This window comes from Sorex fumeus, unplaced genomic scaffold (assembly GCF_029834395.1).
Source record: "Sorex fumeus unplaced genomic scaffold, SorFum_2.1 ptg000098l, whole genome shotgun sequence".
In the NCBI taxonomy this organism is placed as follows: Eukaryota; Metazoa; Chordata; class Mammalia; order Eulipotyphla; family Soricidae; genus Sorex; species Sorex fumeus.
This window is the reverse complement of record NW_026606155.1, coordinates 1524029-1541080: the sequence shown is the minus strand read 5'-3', so window position 1 is coordinate 1541080 and position 17052 is coordinate 1524029. Positions and strand designations below refer to the sequence as shown.

The 17052-nt window shown below is 41.2% G+C and overlaps 1 protein-coding gene across 2 annotated transcripts in view; it reads left to right on the top strand.

Annotated features, from left to right (window-relative positions):
* The window catches only part of PPP4R4 (protein phosphatase 4 regulatory subunit 4), a 121646-nt gene that overhangs the window by 85669 nt on the left and 18925 nt on the right, over positions 1-17052 (top strand). For both annotated transcript variants that reach the window (XM_056133127.1, XM_056133128.1), the window contains 2 exons: positions 10666-10771; positions 11873-12020. In XM_056133127.1, the coding sequence (XP_055989102.1) occupies positions 10666-10771; positions 11873-12020 (254 nt within the window). The remainder of the gene's footprint in view (positions 1-10665; positions 10772-11872; positions 12021-17052) is intronic.

The window sequence follows — 17052 nt, the reverse complement described above, 5'->3', positions numbered from 1 at the left end:
CCCCTCTGGCCAGCCTGCGTCACACAGAGGCTGGACAAAAAGGAATGTGCCTGTGTGAAGGAGGGGAGCTGGCCGAGGGGAGACCGGGCAGGGTGTTCCTGGCTGTGTGAGCAGCAGCAGGGCCTCTGGGTGAGCGATGGAGAGAGATGAGGCTGGAGCAGTGGCCGGTCTACAGCACACAACTGGTTGGAGGCTGTGAGGTGGCTCTTAATCCTCTGATTCTTGGAAATCTCTTTTGATTTTGAGTAAAGGCATTTTAGAAACTTACTTTTTTTTCGGTCCTTTATGAAGAAAAAAATGCTACAGGGCAGACTGCTATGAAATTTTTATATCCCATCTTCTGCATTGAGATTTAACACTTGCTTACATTTTGTCGCATTTACTTCTATTCATTGTGTGGAAAACATTTGAGTTATAAATATTAGAGCTTATCTCAGAAATTTTCATTCATCATCTCTTAAAAAAAAAGCTCTTTTTTAAAACCATTTTTATTGAGATACTGGAGTTTCCAATACTATTTACCATACTTCTCATGAATACATCATTTCAACATCAGACCCATCAAGTAGAGACCTAACTTCCCTCCACCAGACCAAGCTGTCCCAAGGACCCTTTTCAAGCTCCCCGTCCCGTGTAAGCTCAGTTTGGTAGACAAGGTATTCAGTTCCAATGACTTCTACCATTTGTTGTTCATTTACTAAGTTTTCTTTTTACCCCACATATGGGATCGTGTGTGTGTGTGTGTGTGTGTGTGTGTGTGTATGTGTGTGTGTGGTGACACCTACACACATTTGGATGAATAGAGCTAATCTCCTTTCTTCCTCTAGTGGAGAGCAACTCTAGCTCCAAGAGTGTGTGTCATACTCAGTGCCACATGCTGGAATGTTTGCCCTGTCCCTTAAAGAAGGTCTTTTAATGCTTCTTGCAAAATTGGTTTCAGAGCTTTGAATTCCCTAAGCTGTTGCCTGTCCATGAAACTCTGTATAAGTTCCTTCAAATCTGAATCAGAACTAGCTGGATAGAGTATTCTGGATGAGGTGTTCATATCATTACGTTTTTGTGTTTTATCCCTCCATTCTCTTCTGGCTTGTAGAGTCTCAATAGATGCTTTGAGTCTATGGGCTTTCCTTTGTATGTAAGTTCCTTTTTTGGATCTTGTTGCTTTCAATATTCTATTTCTGTTTTTTGGAAACAAAAACAAACAAACACGGTCCTCCTGTTGTTCATTGATTTGCTCGAGCAGGCCCAGTAATGTCTCCATCGCGAGACTTGTTGTTACTGTGTTTAGCATATCGAATACGTCACGGGGAGCTTGCCAGGCTCTGCCTTGCGGGTGAGATACTCTTGGTAGCTTGCCGGGCTCTCCGAGAGGGGCGGAGGAATCGAACCTGGCTCAGCTGGGCTGGCTGCATGCAAGGCAAACGCCTTACCACTGTGCTATCACTCCAGCCCATCGCTTCTCGGCCTTTTGGCTAAGATCAAGTGTGTTTTTTGGAATTCCGAGCATAATGTGTCTTGGAGTTTTTCTAGTTGAATCAATTTTCACAGTATCCTTTAGGCTTTTTGTATTTGGTTGCCTGTATTCCTCTTCTCTGGGAAATTGTTAACCACCATTTCTTGATAAAGAACTACTGGTTCTTTATCAAATTTGCCTACCTGGTCCTCAAGGGCTTCAGTGATTCTTATATTGCTCATCTCTTGCTCATCCTGTAGTTCTCTAGTGTGCTGTTCATTTCTTTTCAGACTTTTCCCCATCTTCTGTTGTTTTCTAGAGCTTTTCTTCATCTTATTTTGGAGCCTCTCAGTCATCTTCTCAGAGCCTCTAATGAGGTTTTTTTTTATATCACTAACTATACTCTTCGTTGAAAGTACAGTCATTTTAGTCCTTCTTTATTTTGGCAGCCTAGTTCGACCCTGAGATTTTATCAGCCTCTCCTTGCTCATCCTTCTTAATGCTGCCGTATTGGGCGCTCTTTCAGGGTCAGGGGAATGAGACCCTTTTTTTAACTGTTTTTATTTTTATATATTGAATACACCACGGGTAGCTTGCCAGGCTCTACCGTGAGGGTGGGATATTCTTGGTAGCTTGCTGGGCTCTCTGAGAGGGATGGAGGCTTTTAAGGTGGTCTCTAATCGCCCTTATAAGTGTTCCCATGGTTCACACCATATTTGGATCCCATAATACCCATTTGGAAGATGGGTATTAAGTTACTTATGATGTGTCATGTGGAAAGCGGTCTGGAGCATGGCGGCGGCTGGGTAGTGGAGGTAGTGGAGGTTGGCCGATGAGGTATTTATCTGGAACCAGCAGGGAGGGGCTTCTGGGTGTGATCTCTGGGTCGCCAGAGATTGGTGGAAGTAGGCAGAGGGTCTCTGTTTCCAGGTCCTGTTGAGCCTGGAGTTCAAATTCACAAAGTTTCGCTTACCTGGTTCTGTAGGGCTTTTCTCATGCGTGAAACTTGGCCCGAGTATCCGGAAAGCAGCCTGAAGCGTGGCAGTGGCTGGGTAGTGGAGGTAGTAGAGGTCGGCTGATGAGGTATTCATAAGGCACCAGCAGAATGGGGCTTCTGGGTGTGATCCCTGGGTCGCTGGAGATTGGTGGAAGCAGTACGTACGCTGGCATCAGAAGCATCCATTGAAGACCTAATGGAGCAAGCACAGAAGATCAAGTACGACATCATTGGTCTGACCAAGATGAGAAGGCATCAACCACATCACGCTACTTTTGACACTGGAGAAGAACTGCTTCTTGGAACATGCGACAAAAGAGGCGTTGGTGGTGTTGGTGTCCTCATCAACATGAACTTGGCCATGAGCATTGATTCATTCTAATGTCTAACTTCCCGAATTGGATGCTTACACTTGAATAAATGTGGCTCACTGCCGGCAGTTTCTATCTTCATCATCTACGCACCAATATCCAACTACGATGAAGAAGAAATTGGGAAATTTTACATGGAGCTAGAGAAGTTCTATAAAGAAGACCACACCTTCTACAAGATCATTGTTGGTGATTTTCATGCCAAGATAGGACCGAGAAGATCAGCCGAAGAACTCCACATCGGGACCAATGGCCTAGAATGGAAGGAACAGGGTGAGAGACTGTCTGAGTTCATCATGTCGACCAAAACCATCCATATCGACCAAAACCATTCATAGAAGGCCAAATATGAGTGTTGGACAATGGGAGTCTCCCGGTGGACAGTTCCACGAAATTGACCACATCATATTCAATTGATAGTTTTGTCTGACTGATGTTCCTGTTGTCACAAAATTCCAAAAGGGATCGGACCACCATCTCCTTCGTGCACAAATCTACTTCATGGAGCGGGGAGAAAAGGCTGCAAAGTTTAAAAAGAGAACTCCCAAAATGGAGCTCTTTGGCACTATTGCGGCAACTTGAGAAGATGCCATCCTTGATGACATCGACAAGGAATACAATTGACTGGTTCAGCACTTCATGATTGTTCAAGGAACGCTGAGAGAGGAAAAAGCCACAAAAAGACGCCTGTCTTCAAAAACTCTCGAGCTCATTTGTCAACATGGTTCGGTGCGTGCCTCAGGAACCCGCAAGCTAATGTCCAAGCTTGGAAAATGGTGTAGAGAAGCAATAAAGGAAGAACTCAAAGAGAGAAGAGCAGCAGTGCTGGCCGATGCAACAAAGGCTGGGAAAAGTATTCATAATGCCTGCCTGTCCTTTACCAACTACAAGATCAAAATGACTGCCCTCCGAAGTCCTTATGGATCTATCACATCTTCCAGAAGGGCATGACTTCTACTCGGAATTCGTCGTTCACCACATCCATCTGCCCACATACCAAATTCTGCAGGATGGCTATGTTGTTCCCAGCATTCTCCGTTCCAAAATCTGGCATGCCATTTCGTCGGTAAAGAATTGAACAGCACCCGGCCCAGACAAGGACAGACCTGAACACCTGAAGAATCTGCTGCCAGTACTTGTCAATACATTGGCTCAGCTCTTCACAGACTACCTGTCTGAGTGCAAGGTTCTATCCCAGTGGAAAACCAGCAGGACCGTTCTACTGTACAAGAAGGGGGACATCCACAACATTGGCAACTATTGCCCGATCTGCCTGTTGTCTGTCATCTACAAGCTGTTCACTTGAATCATCCTGAATAGGATTGGCAGAACACTAGATGAAGGACAACCATGTGAGCAAGCCGGTTTCCAAAAAGGATTCAGCACGATTGACCATATCCACATGGTAACCAAGCTTATTGAGGTTTCTCAGGAGTTCAAGATGCCACTCTGTCTAATGTCCATTGATTTAAAGAAGGCCTTTGATTCTGTTGAGACTGAAGTGGACATCGAAGCCCTAGCTAACCAGGGCATTCAAACTCAATATATTAGGATCCTCCATGAACTATACTCTTCATTTCTGTTTCTAGTTTTTCATTTCTGCTCTCATACTCTTATGCTTTGTTTTAGTTACTTCTTTGTAGTACAGTTTGAAGTTGGGGAAAGTGATGCCTTCCATTTCCTTTTGCCCAAGGCTTGCTTGGGATATGCAGTGGGTTTATTGTTCCGTATGAATTTCAGGAGTATTTGACTTTTTTCTTTGAAAAATGTCATGGGTATCCTTGAAGGAACTGCATTGTATCTGTATAATGCTTTGGGGAGCATACCATTTTGGTGATGTTAATCCTTCCAACCCATGAGCAGGAAATATGTTTCCATTTCCTCACGTCCTCTTTTATTACTTTAAGTAGTGTTTTGTAGTTTTCATGTTTAGATCTTTCACTTTTTTGGTTAAGTTGATTCTGAAGTACTTGATTTTCTGAGGTACAATTGTGAATGGGATTGTTTTTCAAATTCTCTTCTATTTCATTATTTGCATATAAGAAAGCCCTGGGCTTTTGCATGTTAATTTTGTTGTCTGCCATTTTCACTAAGCAAATTATTGTTTTTAGGAGTTTTTCTGTAGTCTTTAGGGTTTTCTAAATACAGTCTATCATCTGCAAATAGTGAGAGCTTCTTCCTTTCCTATCTGGATGCTCTTCATATCTTTTTATTGCCTAACTGCTATGGCAAGTATTTCTAGTACTATATTGAATAGGAGTGGTGAGAGTGGGCAGTCTTGTCTTGTGCCTGATCCTAAAGGAAGTCTTTTAGTTTTTGCTCGTTGAGAATAATGCATGTTGTGGGCTTGTGGTAGGTAAATGACCTTGACAATATTGAAGAAAGTTTCTTCAGTTCCCATTTTGTTGAGTTTTTTTTTTAAATCATGAGTTTTTTTTTCAATCATGAATGGGTGCTGGATCTTGTCAAATGCTTTCTCTTCATCCATTGATATACTCATGATATTTTTTTCTTTAATTGATATGGAATATTATGTTGACTGATTTGTGTATGTTAAACCATCCTTGTGTTCCTGGATGAATCCCACTTGGTCATGGTATAAAGTTGTTTTATTTTGCTGAGTTGTTCGATTCAGTAGTATTTTGTTGAGGATCTTTGTGTTTGTGTTGATCAGGAATATTGGTCCATACTTCTCCTTTTTTAATGGTGACTCTGTCTGCTGTTGGTATCAGGATAGTGCTTGTTTCATAGAAACTTTTGGGAGTGTTTCTGTTATTTCAGTTTCCTAGAAGAGCCTGAATAGGATTAGCACCGTCTTCTTTCTTTCTCTCTTCGTTTTTCTTTCTCTGTTTCTCTTTCTTTCTTTCTTTCTTTCTTTCTTTCTTTCTTTCTTTCTTTCTTTCTTTCTTTCTCCTTCCTTCCTTCCTTCCTTCCTTCCTTCCTTCCTTCCTTCCTTCCTTCCTTCCTCCCTCCCTCCCTCCCTCCCTCCCTCCCTCCCTTCCTTGTATAAACTCCTGGGGCGGGGGGGGGGGGGGGGAGCCAGTTCGTTGATCAGATGCCATTTATTCTATTCTCCCCAAGCACCTGCCCCAGTCTCTCAGAACCTCCCATCCTAGTCTTCCTCTGCTCCTCATTCCTGTCTCCTTCGATCACTCCTGCTCATATCTCTGCGCTTCATCTCACATCCTGGGCTCTTTCTCTCCAGGTACCTGCTTCAGTATTCTTCTACACTCTTCTCTCTGTCCCCGCGGCCCATCTTGTCACCCTGTTCTCTCTCATCTCTCTTCAGCTCTTTCTCTCCAACTTCCATACTCTGGGCTGACTCTACATTCAGTTAGGTAGCAAAATCAACATAAGAAAGCCCTTCCTGAGGACCTGCCAGGTTCAAAGGAAACATCACAATCAATCACTATCACAACCATCCTGGTATTTGTTGATTGCCTCCAGCAGGCCCCAGTAACATCTCCTTTGTCTTAGCCCTGAGATTTTTTTTTAAAAATGTGCCATATTCAAGGCTCTTTCAGAGTTAGGAGAATGAGATCCTTCATTGTTACTGGTATTTGGCATATTGGGTACGCCACGGGGAGTTTGCCAGACTCTGCCGTGTGGGCACGTTACATTCGGTAGCCTGCCAGTTTGTCCAAAGTAGGAATGAGATGATAAGATGTTGCGCGCTTCCCGGAGCTGGGTTTTATAGTCTCTGAGTCTTGGCTGTTGATGGGATTAAAGGAAGTCTTAGCCAAAGGAAACATCACCTAAGAGATATTTCAAAGCCCTTCCTCACTGCCCAAGGGCAAAATACCTCCTAAAGTGTTTTCTCCTTTCCATATCCAAAAATTCAATTATCTTAACATCTTAATACTAGTTACTTTTGTATGAACATAGTAAGAGATACATTGAGGCTTGTAGGGCAGCTCTCCTGGGAACATCTTGTCAGAGACTCAGACTACAGTGTTCAGGCCAGATTAATCATTCCTAAACCTAGCAGGGTCTGAATCTAGTTATTACATTTTGGATCAGGACAGCATTTGTCCATGACCATGCTCTTAATTTATAGTTAAGCATTAGGCACTTTGGCCAGGCCCATCTCGATGCCAGGGTAACACATAGCTTACCGCTTGCCCTGGTTCCATCCAGTCCCTCATTGGTACACTGCTTTTGGGGGTTCTAGGAAGTAAGGGCAGCTGAGGCTTAGGTCAAAGAACAGATGCCCAGGAGGAAAATACCACTGAGAATCATGTTACAAAAGCATAGCATATGCTGTCTTCTTGTGTCCATACAAAAAGGACATTGCTCTGAATAACTATGCAAAGGACTTAAGGAGAAGAGAAAAACAATATTGACAAGTCAACAGAGCACAAAAAAAGAAGTTACAAATAAACAGAGGAATGGAAGCACTGTGATGGGAGTAACACAATAAACCCAAGCTACTTGAGGCTATGCAGGAAGGACAAAACAATGTTATCCTACTCTTTCTTTCTCTCTCTTTCTTTCTTTGTTTCTTTCTTTCCTTCCTTCCTTCCTTCCTTCCTTCCTTCCTTCCTTCCTCTTCTTCTTTTTCTTCTTTCTTTCTTTCTTTCTTTCTTTCTTTCTTTCTTTCTTTCTTTCTTTCTTTCTTTCTTTCTTTCTTTTGCTTTTTGGGTCATACCCGGCAGTGCACAGGGGTTACTCCTGGCTCTGCACTCAGGAATTATCCCTGGTGGTGCTCAGGGAACCATATGAGTTGCTGGGAATCGAACCTGGGTCTCCCTTGGGCAAGGCAAATGCCCTACCTGCTGTGCTATTGCTCCAGTCCCAGTAAGTCTTCTTTAAAGGTTTAAAAGAACTCACTAGTGAACGCATCTGGGCCTGGGCTTTGGTTTTTGGGGATACTTTTGGTTACCATTTTGATGTCTTTTGTAGTGTTAGGTCTGTTCAGGTGTTCTACATCTTGTTGGGAGTTTATAGGAGTTCAAAAATTTATTCATTTCTTCTAAGTTCTCTAGTTTTGTGGCATACAGATTTTCAAAGTAATCTCTGATGATTTTTTAAATTTCCAGGAATCCTTGTATTTCTTCTTTGATTCACTGATTGTTCAGTGGTAAGCTGTTTAATTTCTAGGTGTTTGAGTTGTTTTTCCATTTCTGTTTGTAATAAACTTTTATTTTCACTGTGTCATAGTCTGAGAATATAGTTGATACGATTTCTATTCTCCTTGTGGAGACGTATTTTGTGTCCCAGCATGTGGTTTATTTTGGTGAATGTCCCATGTTCATTGGAGTTTGTATATTCATCTTTTGGGGGATGAAAAGTCAAAGTCATTAAGAATGTGTGTGTGTGTGTGTGTGTGTAGTAATCCCCTCTCTTCCATTTTTTCCTTCAAGACCAGTATTTCCTGCTGAACTTTAGTCTGGTTGATCTATCGAGAGGTGACAGAGAGGAGTTGAGGTCTCCAGCTATTACTGTATTTCTATCAGTGTCTTCCTACAAGTCTAATATCAGTTGTTCCAAGTATTTTCTTGGTTCCTTGTATATTTCCTCTCATCACCTATTGAACATCTTTGCATGGGTCTATCATTTCCTTATAATGTCCAAAAGAATGATTTTATAAAAAAGGAATTCTCTCATTTCTTCTTCATTTTAATGGCATTTTTATTTGATGAAATGCCTTTTTAAAAGTCTTATTGGGGATATTTGATTACCCTACTTACTGCAATAAGAAGTACATCACTAGTTCTTTCCATCTAATTATTAATATTCCCCTCTCGGAGAGCCTGGCAAGCTACCGAGAGTATTCGATATGCCAGACACAGTAACAACAAAGTCTCCAATGGAGACGTTACTGGGCCCGCTCGAGCAAATCGATGATCAACGGGAGGGCCTTTACTTACTTACTTTACTATTAATATTAAGAAATAGGAGTTGTTGATGCATAGTCACATCCAGTAGGGGCAAATGAATTTTGTTTTTTATTATTTTCTCTGTTAACTCATTTTTAACATGCTGATAATAATGTTTTAATTAATTGTAGTTGTCATTTATGTGACAACTGTCACATAAATTGTCAGCTTCTTCAAGTTGCCTTTTGGGTGCTTTTGACATAATTATATTTATCACTGATTTCTAAGCAAAAAGGTACCTACTTAGCTAATACTATAAATATTATATATATTATATATTATGAAGTAAAATATATTTTCTCATATGCACTGTAGCACTGTCTTCCCATTGTTCATTGATTTGCTCAAGCGGGCACCAGTAACATCTCACAACAAATTGTGAGACTTGCTGTTACTATTTTTGGCATATAGAATATGTCACGGGTAGCTTGTCAGGCTTTCCCTTGTGGACCAAATACTCTTGGTAGCTTGCCAGGTTCTCTGAAAGGCACGGAGGAATCGAACCTGGGTTGGCCATGTGCAAGGCAAACGCCTTACCCGCTGTTCTATTGCTCTAGTGAATAATATATAATATTTGTAATTCTGTCATTGTACACAAAATGAAAGCAAAGTAACATACTTTTACTTAAGTTCATTTTTCTAAAATTTATCATTCTTTTATAAAATTTAGAAACACTGGTGTTTCTATATACATTTCTTAACTTTTCTTCTTTTGCCATAGCAAGTATTCTTTCAATATGCAACACATTAAAAAATAGCTCATAGATTAGTGTCCACTAGAATGGAAATAGCTAATATAAAATAGGAGATGTGAAATTCAGTATTCTCTTGATAATATAAAGTTTTATTTAAAAATGAAAGCATGCCTCTATCATTATTTGAATCTCAAGAATGAAATATTATAATATTAATTTGTAAATTAAGATGGTAGAAATGAATTTATTCTGAATACAGTAAACCTGTTGAAAGAGTTTTCTCAAATCATAGTTTGATCCCAAATTCTATGAAGCTGGTTGAATTCATTCAGAATTGAGCTTCTGACATGTAGTCATGGAAACCAGTGTTCTCAACCTTTTTCTGACCATGACCCCTTCCAGTCTTGTTTCTTTCTGTGACCCCCCTGTCCTAGCACTTCCAGTCTTGAGCTGTGGTCCCCCATTGATGTAGTTTTCACCTGTGTCCTCCTTAGAAAGCCCTGGGAACCCACAGGGGTCATATGACCCCTGGTTGAGAAACACTGATAAGAAAAATAATGTTATTTCAATATTTTTTAAAATAGATGACCATTCTTCCCAGTTGTGACAGAAATTCAGCAGACACAAGGGAATTTAGAACACTGGTAGGAGTGACTGACATGGTGTCCCAGACCAGCTGCCTCTGTGACTGAGTTCAGGGTGAGAGGCAGGATGTAGCCAGAAAGATGAAAGCGTTTGTGGTCCTGGACTCCCGAAATTCAGATTTTAGAAGCGGCTCAGCCTTTGTTGTTGTTTGGCCAGACTCTGCAGTGCTTAGGGGCCATAACTGGCTCTGTGCTCAGCGGCTGCCACACTTGTCAGTCTGCTTGGGGGACCATGTACTGTTGTGGGATTTGACCCAGGGTCATGGCCATTGCCATGTGCTGGGCAAGCACCTTAACCTTTGTACCATCTCTGCAGCCTGCTGCTCAGTTTTGGTGCTCTGCGTTAGACTGGTATGTACTTGCGAATATCTTGGATCAATGATTATTAAGGATGAGTTGGGTTATTTTCCTGAGAAGTAACAGGGAAATGAAGTCACACATGAATCACATCTGGATAAGTGACGGTAAATAAACTTGGTAGTGGGTTGAATTTGTTAATTTGCCAATGTACTCTGGCAATTGAAATGATACTGTTCTTACTCGTAGCCAGTTTGTGGGTGCTACGTTGTCCAGAAATTACTTACTTCTAGTGTAGTTTAATTCTTCTCCTTTTTCATTTCTTTAAGAATGTCTTACCTGTCCAAAAGGCAGCTTCACGGACTCTATGCATTTTTTTACGTTATAATCGTAAGCAAGACCAGAGACATGAGGTGATTCAAAAATTAATTGAACGTAAGTAACCTTTGTCTTTCTTTTTGGAAAAAAACAAAAAAAGGGAAAGCAAACAGCTAGTTGGTTTCAGTTTGGTCTGACTTTCTCTACTGTTTTGCCATGCATAATTAGGTTAATGTGAATTTAATAAGCCTTGCTAGTATCTAAAGTCTTAAACAATTGAATCAGTCAGTGAATGTAAATTTAAAAAATATTTTAATGTTCAAGTACATAAAATTTTATTTAAGAAAAATCATGCTCAGTAAGCTTTAATCTTTCATTTTATTAGTTTAAATTCAGTTTTTATTTCTCAGTGATAGGATATCATCTTTGGAAGTTTTATTTTGAAACAGTATTATGTTTTTAAATATTAAGCCTTCTGCTTTTGAATAAGTGATAAAATTACTTTTAAATATTAACCCAAATTATCATATGAATTTGATAATTCATTGTTTGCACAATGAATTTATAAAATTCAAAAGATTGTTTTTGAAATGTAAAGAAGAAAACAGTATATTTGATTGATAAAGGATTTTTAAATCATAGAGAACTGCTTTGAATTTTGAGTGTACTTTCTAGCTTTGTGACTTTAACTTCTCTGAATTTTGGTATCTTTGTATTTGAGGAGGGATAAGTATATGCTCATCCCATGGAATCGCTTTTTAAATTTAAATGACCTAATATATGGGGGCCAGAGCATAGTACAGAAGGGCAGGGGCTTGCCTTACTCAGGAACTGAGCAGGTGTGATCCCTGGCACCCCACATCCTCCCCTGAGTGTCACCAGGAGTGATCCCTAGCACAGCTGGCGTGTCCCCAAAACACACAAACAAAATAAATGATACATTATGTGAAAAGTACTTGGCAGACAATGAGTGATAAAAAAAATTAGTCTACACATTAATTTAGTACTTAGTACATTCTTATGGAATTGCATATTTAAACTTTCTTTGTCTTTGGAGGTATTAGTAAATTTAAGTTATACAATAGAGTTTTTTCTTTTATCTCTTGTATCTGCTAAACAAATTGTAGTCATAAGGAAACTTGTCATGAATTTTATGTCTAACTTTGTCACATGTAAGGAAAAATTAAACTTGCAGTATCTTTTTTTTTTGGTTTCTAGAACTGGGTCAAGGAAAAAGTTACTGGAATAGACTCCGATTTTTGGATACCTGTGAATTTATTATAGAGATTTTTTCCAGATCGTTCTTCTGTAAATATTTCTTTCTGCCTGCTATTGAACTGACAAACGATCCAGTGGCAAATGTGAGGTATGGTATCAATCCAAGAAAATAGCTAAAATTTTCATTTTTTAATGTATGATTTTAGTGAATATTCACAAATTATTTTGGTCAACTGTAAAATCAAAGTAAAGAATTTATCATTTTGAAATTCTCAATAGTCTTAGCTGATGAGCATTGATCAGCCTTGGAAGCATCATCATTTTATGATGTCTGAGGTTTGATGTCCCCGGCTCTGTGGTACACACCTGCAGTCAGAGCAGGTAATGAGTAGACAATACTAATTTTATCTGGCTTCTAAAATTAAAGAAAAAAAGTTCAAAGTTTGTTTGGAAAGGAGCTGTCCATTTCAGAGCACCAGTTACTCAGAGAATTTAACTTGTGTTGAAGTCTTTTACAAAATATTTTGGGTCTGATTACCTTACATTTTTGAAATTCAGCTAATGTCAACTGGAATTGGGTTAATTAACTGGAAAACATTTGAAAATGGCTTGCTTGAGAGTTGATGGAACTTAGTTTGCTTTTTCTTTTCTTTCCAAACAAGAATTAATTTTTTAATGTAGTAAAAAAATGCATATGTGTGTTTATCATGAAATTTGTCATTTAGACCATTTTAAGTGTACAGTTTGGTGATATTAGCTACACGTATCCTATTTTTGAGTTATTTCAATATTGTATGATGAGTCAAGAGAAAGTAAATTCTTAAATTTCTGTATTCTGTGCTCATTATCTTTCCTCCGAACTTGAACTCAGATTTGTAGAAAAATATCCCTTGTCCCTTATCCAAGAATTTCTGAGCAGAGCTCCAGCGCCCCCTGCTGAAATTTCACAGGCTAGCTACACACTGTTTTCAAGCTCAAGAGACCCAAGTGTCCTTTTTATTCGACAGCTGGCAGGAGCCACCTGCAATTATATACTTTTTAACAGGAAGAATTGGCAAGGAGCTAGGAAGAGAAAGAGTTTCTGTGGAGAGAAAATATGCCAAGAATGGCCAAAAGATACTGAAAAACTCAAAGTTAGAATTTTATGAGTATAAAGTAAAGGGAACAGATTTAGAGATTTTGTTTTGTATTTGTGGTGTGAGAAAGTACAGAAAATTCAGCTGCATTGGATTCACTCTATAAATGAGAGGTGAGATAATTCATTTAGCATTTAGCACTTCCTGAATAGCTCATGTGTCAGATGGTGTTGGTAACAGTTTTTCAACGGAAGCTGTGGTCTGTTGTCATACCGGGTTCAATGGTGTGCTGCGGAAGCTTTTCCAGACTCTTGGGACTCACTCTCCTTGGTATTCGGGGCCCATGATGTCCCAGAGATCCATCCCAGGCCTCCTGTATGCAAAGCATGAGCTATTGAGTTTGCTTTCCAGCCCAATGTTGTGAATCTTTTTTTTTGTGGGGGAGGGGGAGGGATGCAGCTGGAGGGGGGATGAGAAGTTTGGGCCACACCTGTGCTGCTTAGGGAGTTGGGGCTCTTTGCTCAGGGGTCACTCCTGGTGGAGTTCAGGGGACCATATACAGTGTGGGGTATAGAACTGGGGTTAGCCACATGCAGTGATGTTGGTGCCTAGCCAGATCATGAGGATGAGTCCTCGGATGCTGCCCTGCAAGCAGGAAGCAGTATCCGGACCTCACTTTGAATTAAGTGGGCAAGCTGAAGCTTGTGATTCTGGGTTAATAAGTCTTCCTTCATCTGCCTTGGTCTTACATTAACTCCTGGCAGCACAAGAAAACAGCCCTTCTATAAACAGCCCTCCTGCTTATCCCAGATCCCAGGTGTGAGGAGGTCGTGACCTATGGAGGCACAGAGCCTGCATATTCGACCTTGTGTTCCTCCCCGGAGTTTGTGGCCATTTGCTTCATGGACATGGCAGGACAATGTATGCTTTGGTGTCCTTATGAGATATGTTTAGTCTGTGTCCCAACATTCCTTTGTTGATGATTTTTTTCTGCTTTGCTGAATTCTCTGCATGATAGGAAAGCAAATAAAAAGAGATAATGAAAAGCTCCTCTTTGCCACAGTGCCAGAGAGAGCTGTGGTCCTTTGTGCGTCTACATTCTTCTCACCTGACTTGTCTCTGCAACTCTGACTGGACTGACGGAAATTTCTCACAACGGGGGTAGAGGGAGGTGAAGGGAGGATGGGAAGTTTGGGTCACACCTGTGCTGCTTAGGGAATTATGGCTCTTTGCTCAGGGGGTCATTCCTGGTGGCGTTCAGGGGACCATATCCAGTGTAAGGTATACAACTGGGGTTAATCACATGCAGTGCAAGCACTTTGGTATCATATTCTCTTTCTGGCCTCCAAAGTTGTGATTCTTGGAAAACAGTTTGATGATGATCAAGCAGTTGGAAAAATTGAAAGGAATAAAATCATTTTTAGGCTTTCAGTATGACTGGTAGCATTGAAAGAGAGCAACACACCAATCAAAAAAGCAAGTGAAGATTAGCTGTCCGTTGTTTCACAAGCGCTCACTTTTTCTTAGGTAAGAGAGCATTGTGTAGCAGTTTGTCACGGTTCTCACTCTCCTGCTTTGACTGCACGCCAAAGAAATTGGTCCATCAACACCATACACATCTAGCTTTTGGAAAGATAGCACTTTCAAGAAACAGTGTCTCCTAATCATGGGCCTGGCATTGCTATAGACATAAATCACTACTGCAGCGGTGTGTCTATTGTGTAGGGCCTGCTGGGTTTTCTAGACCAACCTGAGGTTATAAAGGATCAAGTAGGTATGTACTCACTCTTAGTTGTGGCTGATTTTTCTTTAGGAAGTGTTTAAAATTTAAAATTCACTGAATCTTGAGGCTGGAGCGATAGCACAGTGTGTAGGGCCTTTGCCTTGCACGTGGTCAACCTAGGTTAGATTCCCAGCATCCCATATGATCCCCCGAGCACTGCCAGGAGTAATTCCTGAGTGCATGAGCCAGGAGTGACCCCTGTGCATTGTCGGGTGTGACCCAAAAAGCAAAAAAAAAAAAAAAATCACTGCATCTAGACAATATCAAGAGTGGAAAATGATGACTTATTTTCAGAGGAGCTGTCTCAGCCATTCAAAATGAAAAGAATCCTCTTTGGGGGGCTTGTAATTCCTTAGAGAGAACATCACCAGGCTTGTGAGCACCTCTGAGTGAGCTGTGTGGCTAAACGATCCCAAATATTCTGTATACGAAGACTTCCTTAGCCAGTTGCTCAGCCAAGAGAGCATCCTGGGAACACTCGGGTGGGACTTCATTGTCTTAAGGTTTGGTGCAGAGATAAAAAGTCAGATGGGAGAAATAGTGCCCGGGATTAAAGTGCTTACCTTGCACATGACTAACCCAGGTTTAATCCCCAGCACCCCAGGGGTGGTCGCTGAGCCAGGAGACACCCTGAACATTGAAGGATGTGGCCTCAAAGCAGACAAATAAGCAATACGTCAGTCATATCTGGGGAGCCTTTGCCCCAGTCCGTTTCCTTTGAGTGTCTTCTCCCGCCAGGCATCCTGTGCTTTCCTGCAGTTCCTGTCTCTACCTGATTCCTGCTTCTCCACCCACTTCTCCCTCTTGCTTCATCGCCTGGTACTGCCTGAATGTCAGTGCCCATCTCAGCTCCCACAGCAGCCGGGCTGTCCAAGATCAGATTCCGGGCTGCTTCCCAGCAGGAGACCTGAGCCATGTGTCCCCTTGGCTTTCCTAGCAAGTATCTACGGGCGTCTCAGGCTTAGTCTGTGATGATCGATTTCCCATCTTCCTCCTCTGCATGTCCTCCACTTGGAAGGAATCATTGCATCTTTTTTGCCACTTGCGCAGGAGAAAAACCACCCCATCCTGTCACCTACCCGCTGCCACCCCACTTTAAGTCCTCAGCACATCTCACTGAAATGAATCCGAGCATTGTTTGCTGCCTGCACGGAGGCCGCCCTTGTGTGCTGCCTGCCTTATTGCAGGAGCCTCACCTGGGCTTCCTTCCTTCTGGCCTGGACTTCAAGCTGCTAGAGTCAGTGCAGTGGCCAGACTTCCAAACGTGCTCAGATTATTGCCCTCTCCCACAAAAGCACTCCAATGGCTTTAATTTATTCTTATTCATTTTTTTTAATCACACTGAAAATAAAAGCCATTCTGCAAACGGCTACTGCCAGGTCCTGTAAAATCCTTCCTCCAGCCTGTTTGGGTCAGTTTGCTGCATAGAAGCCACACGGAGTCTAGCTCCCTCTACTGGGCCTTTGAGCGACTACAGCACCACCTTCACTCTTCCTATTCACGCAGTGCTCCTTTTCTTTTCATTTTTTTTTAATCTTTCATTTTTAAAAAAAATTTTTATTAGTGAGACACCATGAGGTGCAGTTGTAGACTTACACATTTTTGTGCTTGGGTTGAGCTCCCATTTGACCCAGCAATACCACTCCTGGGAATATATCCCAGAGAGGCAAAAAAGTATAGTCGAAGTGACATCTGTACTTGTTTGTTCATTGCCGCACCCTTTACAATAGCCAGAATCTGGAAAAAACCTGAGTGCCCAAGTACAGATGACTGGTGAAAGAAACTTTATTACATTTACACAATGGAGTACTATGCAGCTGTGAGAAAAGAGGAAGTCATGAAATTTACATACAAGTGGTACTACATGGAAAGTATCATGTTAATCGAAATGACTCAGAAAGAAAGGGATAGACATAGAAAGACTGCATTCATCTGGGGAACATAAAGTAACAAAATAGGAGACTAACACCCAAGAATGGCCGAGATTAGTACCAGGAATTTTACTCTTTTAATTTTTTTACAAAATTCGCTGTCACTGTCACTATCCTCCTGTTGTTCATCGATTTGCTCGAATGGACCCAGTAATGTCTCCACTGTGAGACTTGTTGTTACTGTGTTTGGCATATCAAATACATTACAGGTAGCTTGCCAGGCTTTGCCGTGTGGGTGGAATACTCTCAGTAGCTTGCCGGGCTTTCTGAGAGGGGCAGAGGAATCGAACTCAGGTTGGCTGCGTGCAAGGCAAATGCCCTACCCACTGTGCTATCACTCCTGCCCATTAAAAGATTATGAAAGTAATTTATTAGAATGGAGTATGTAAA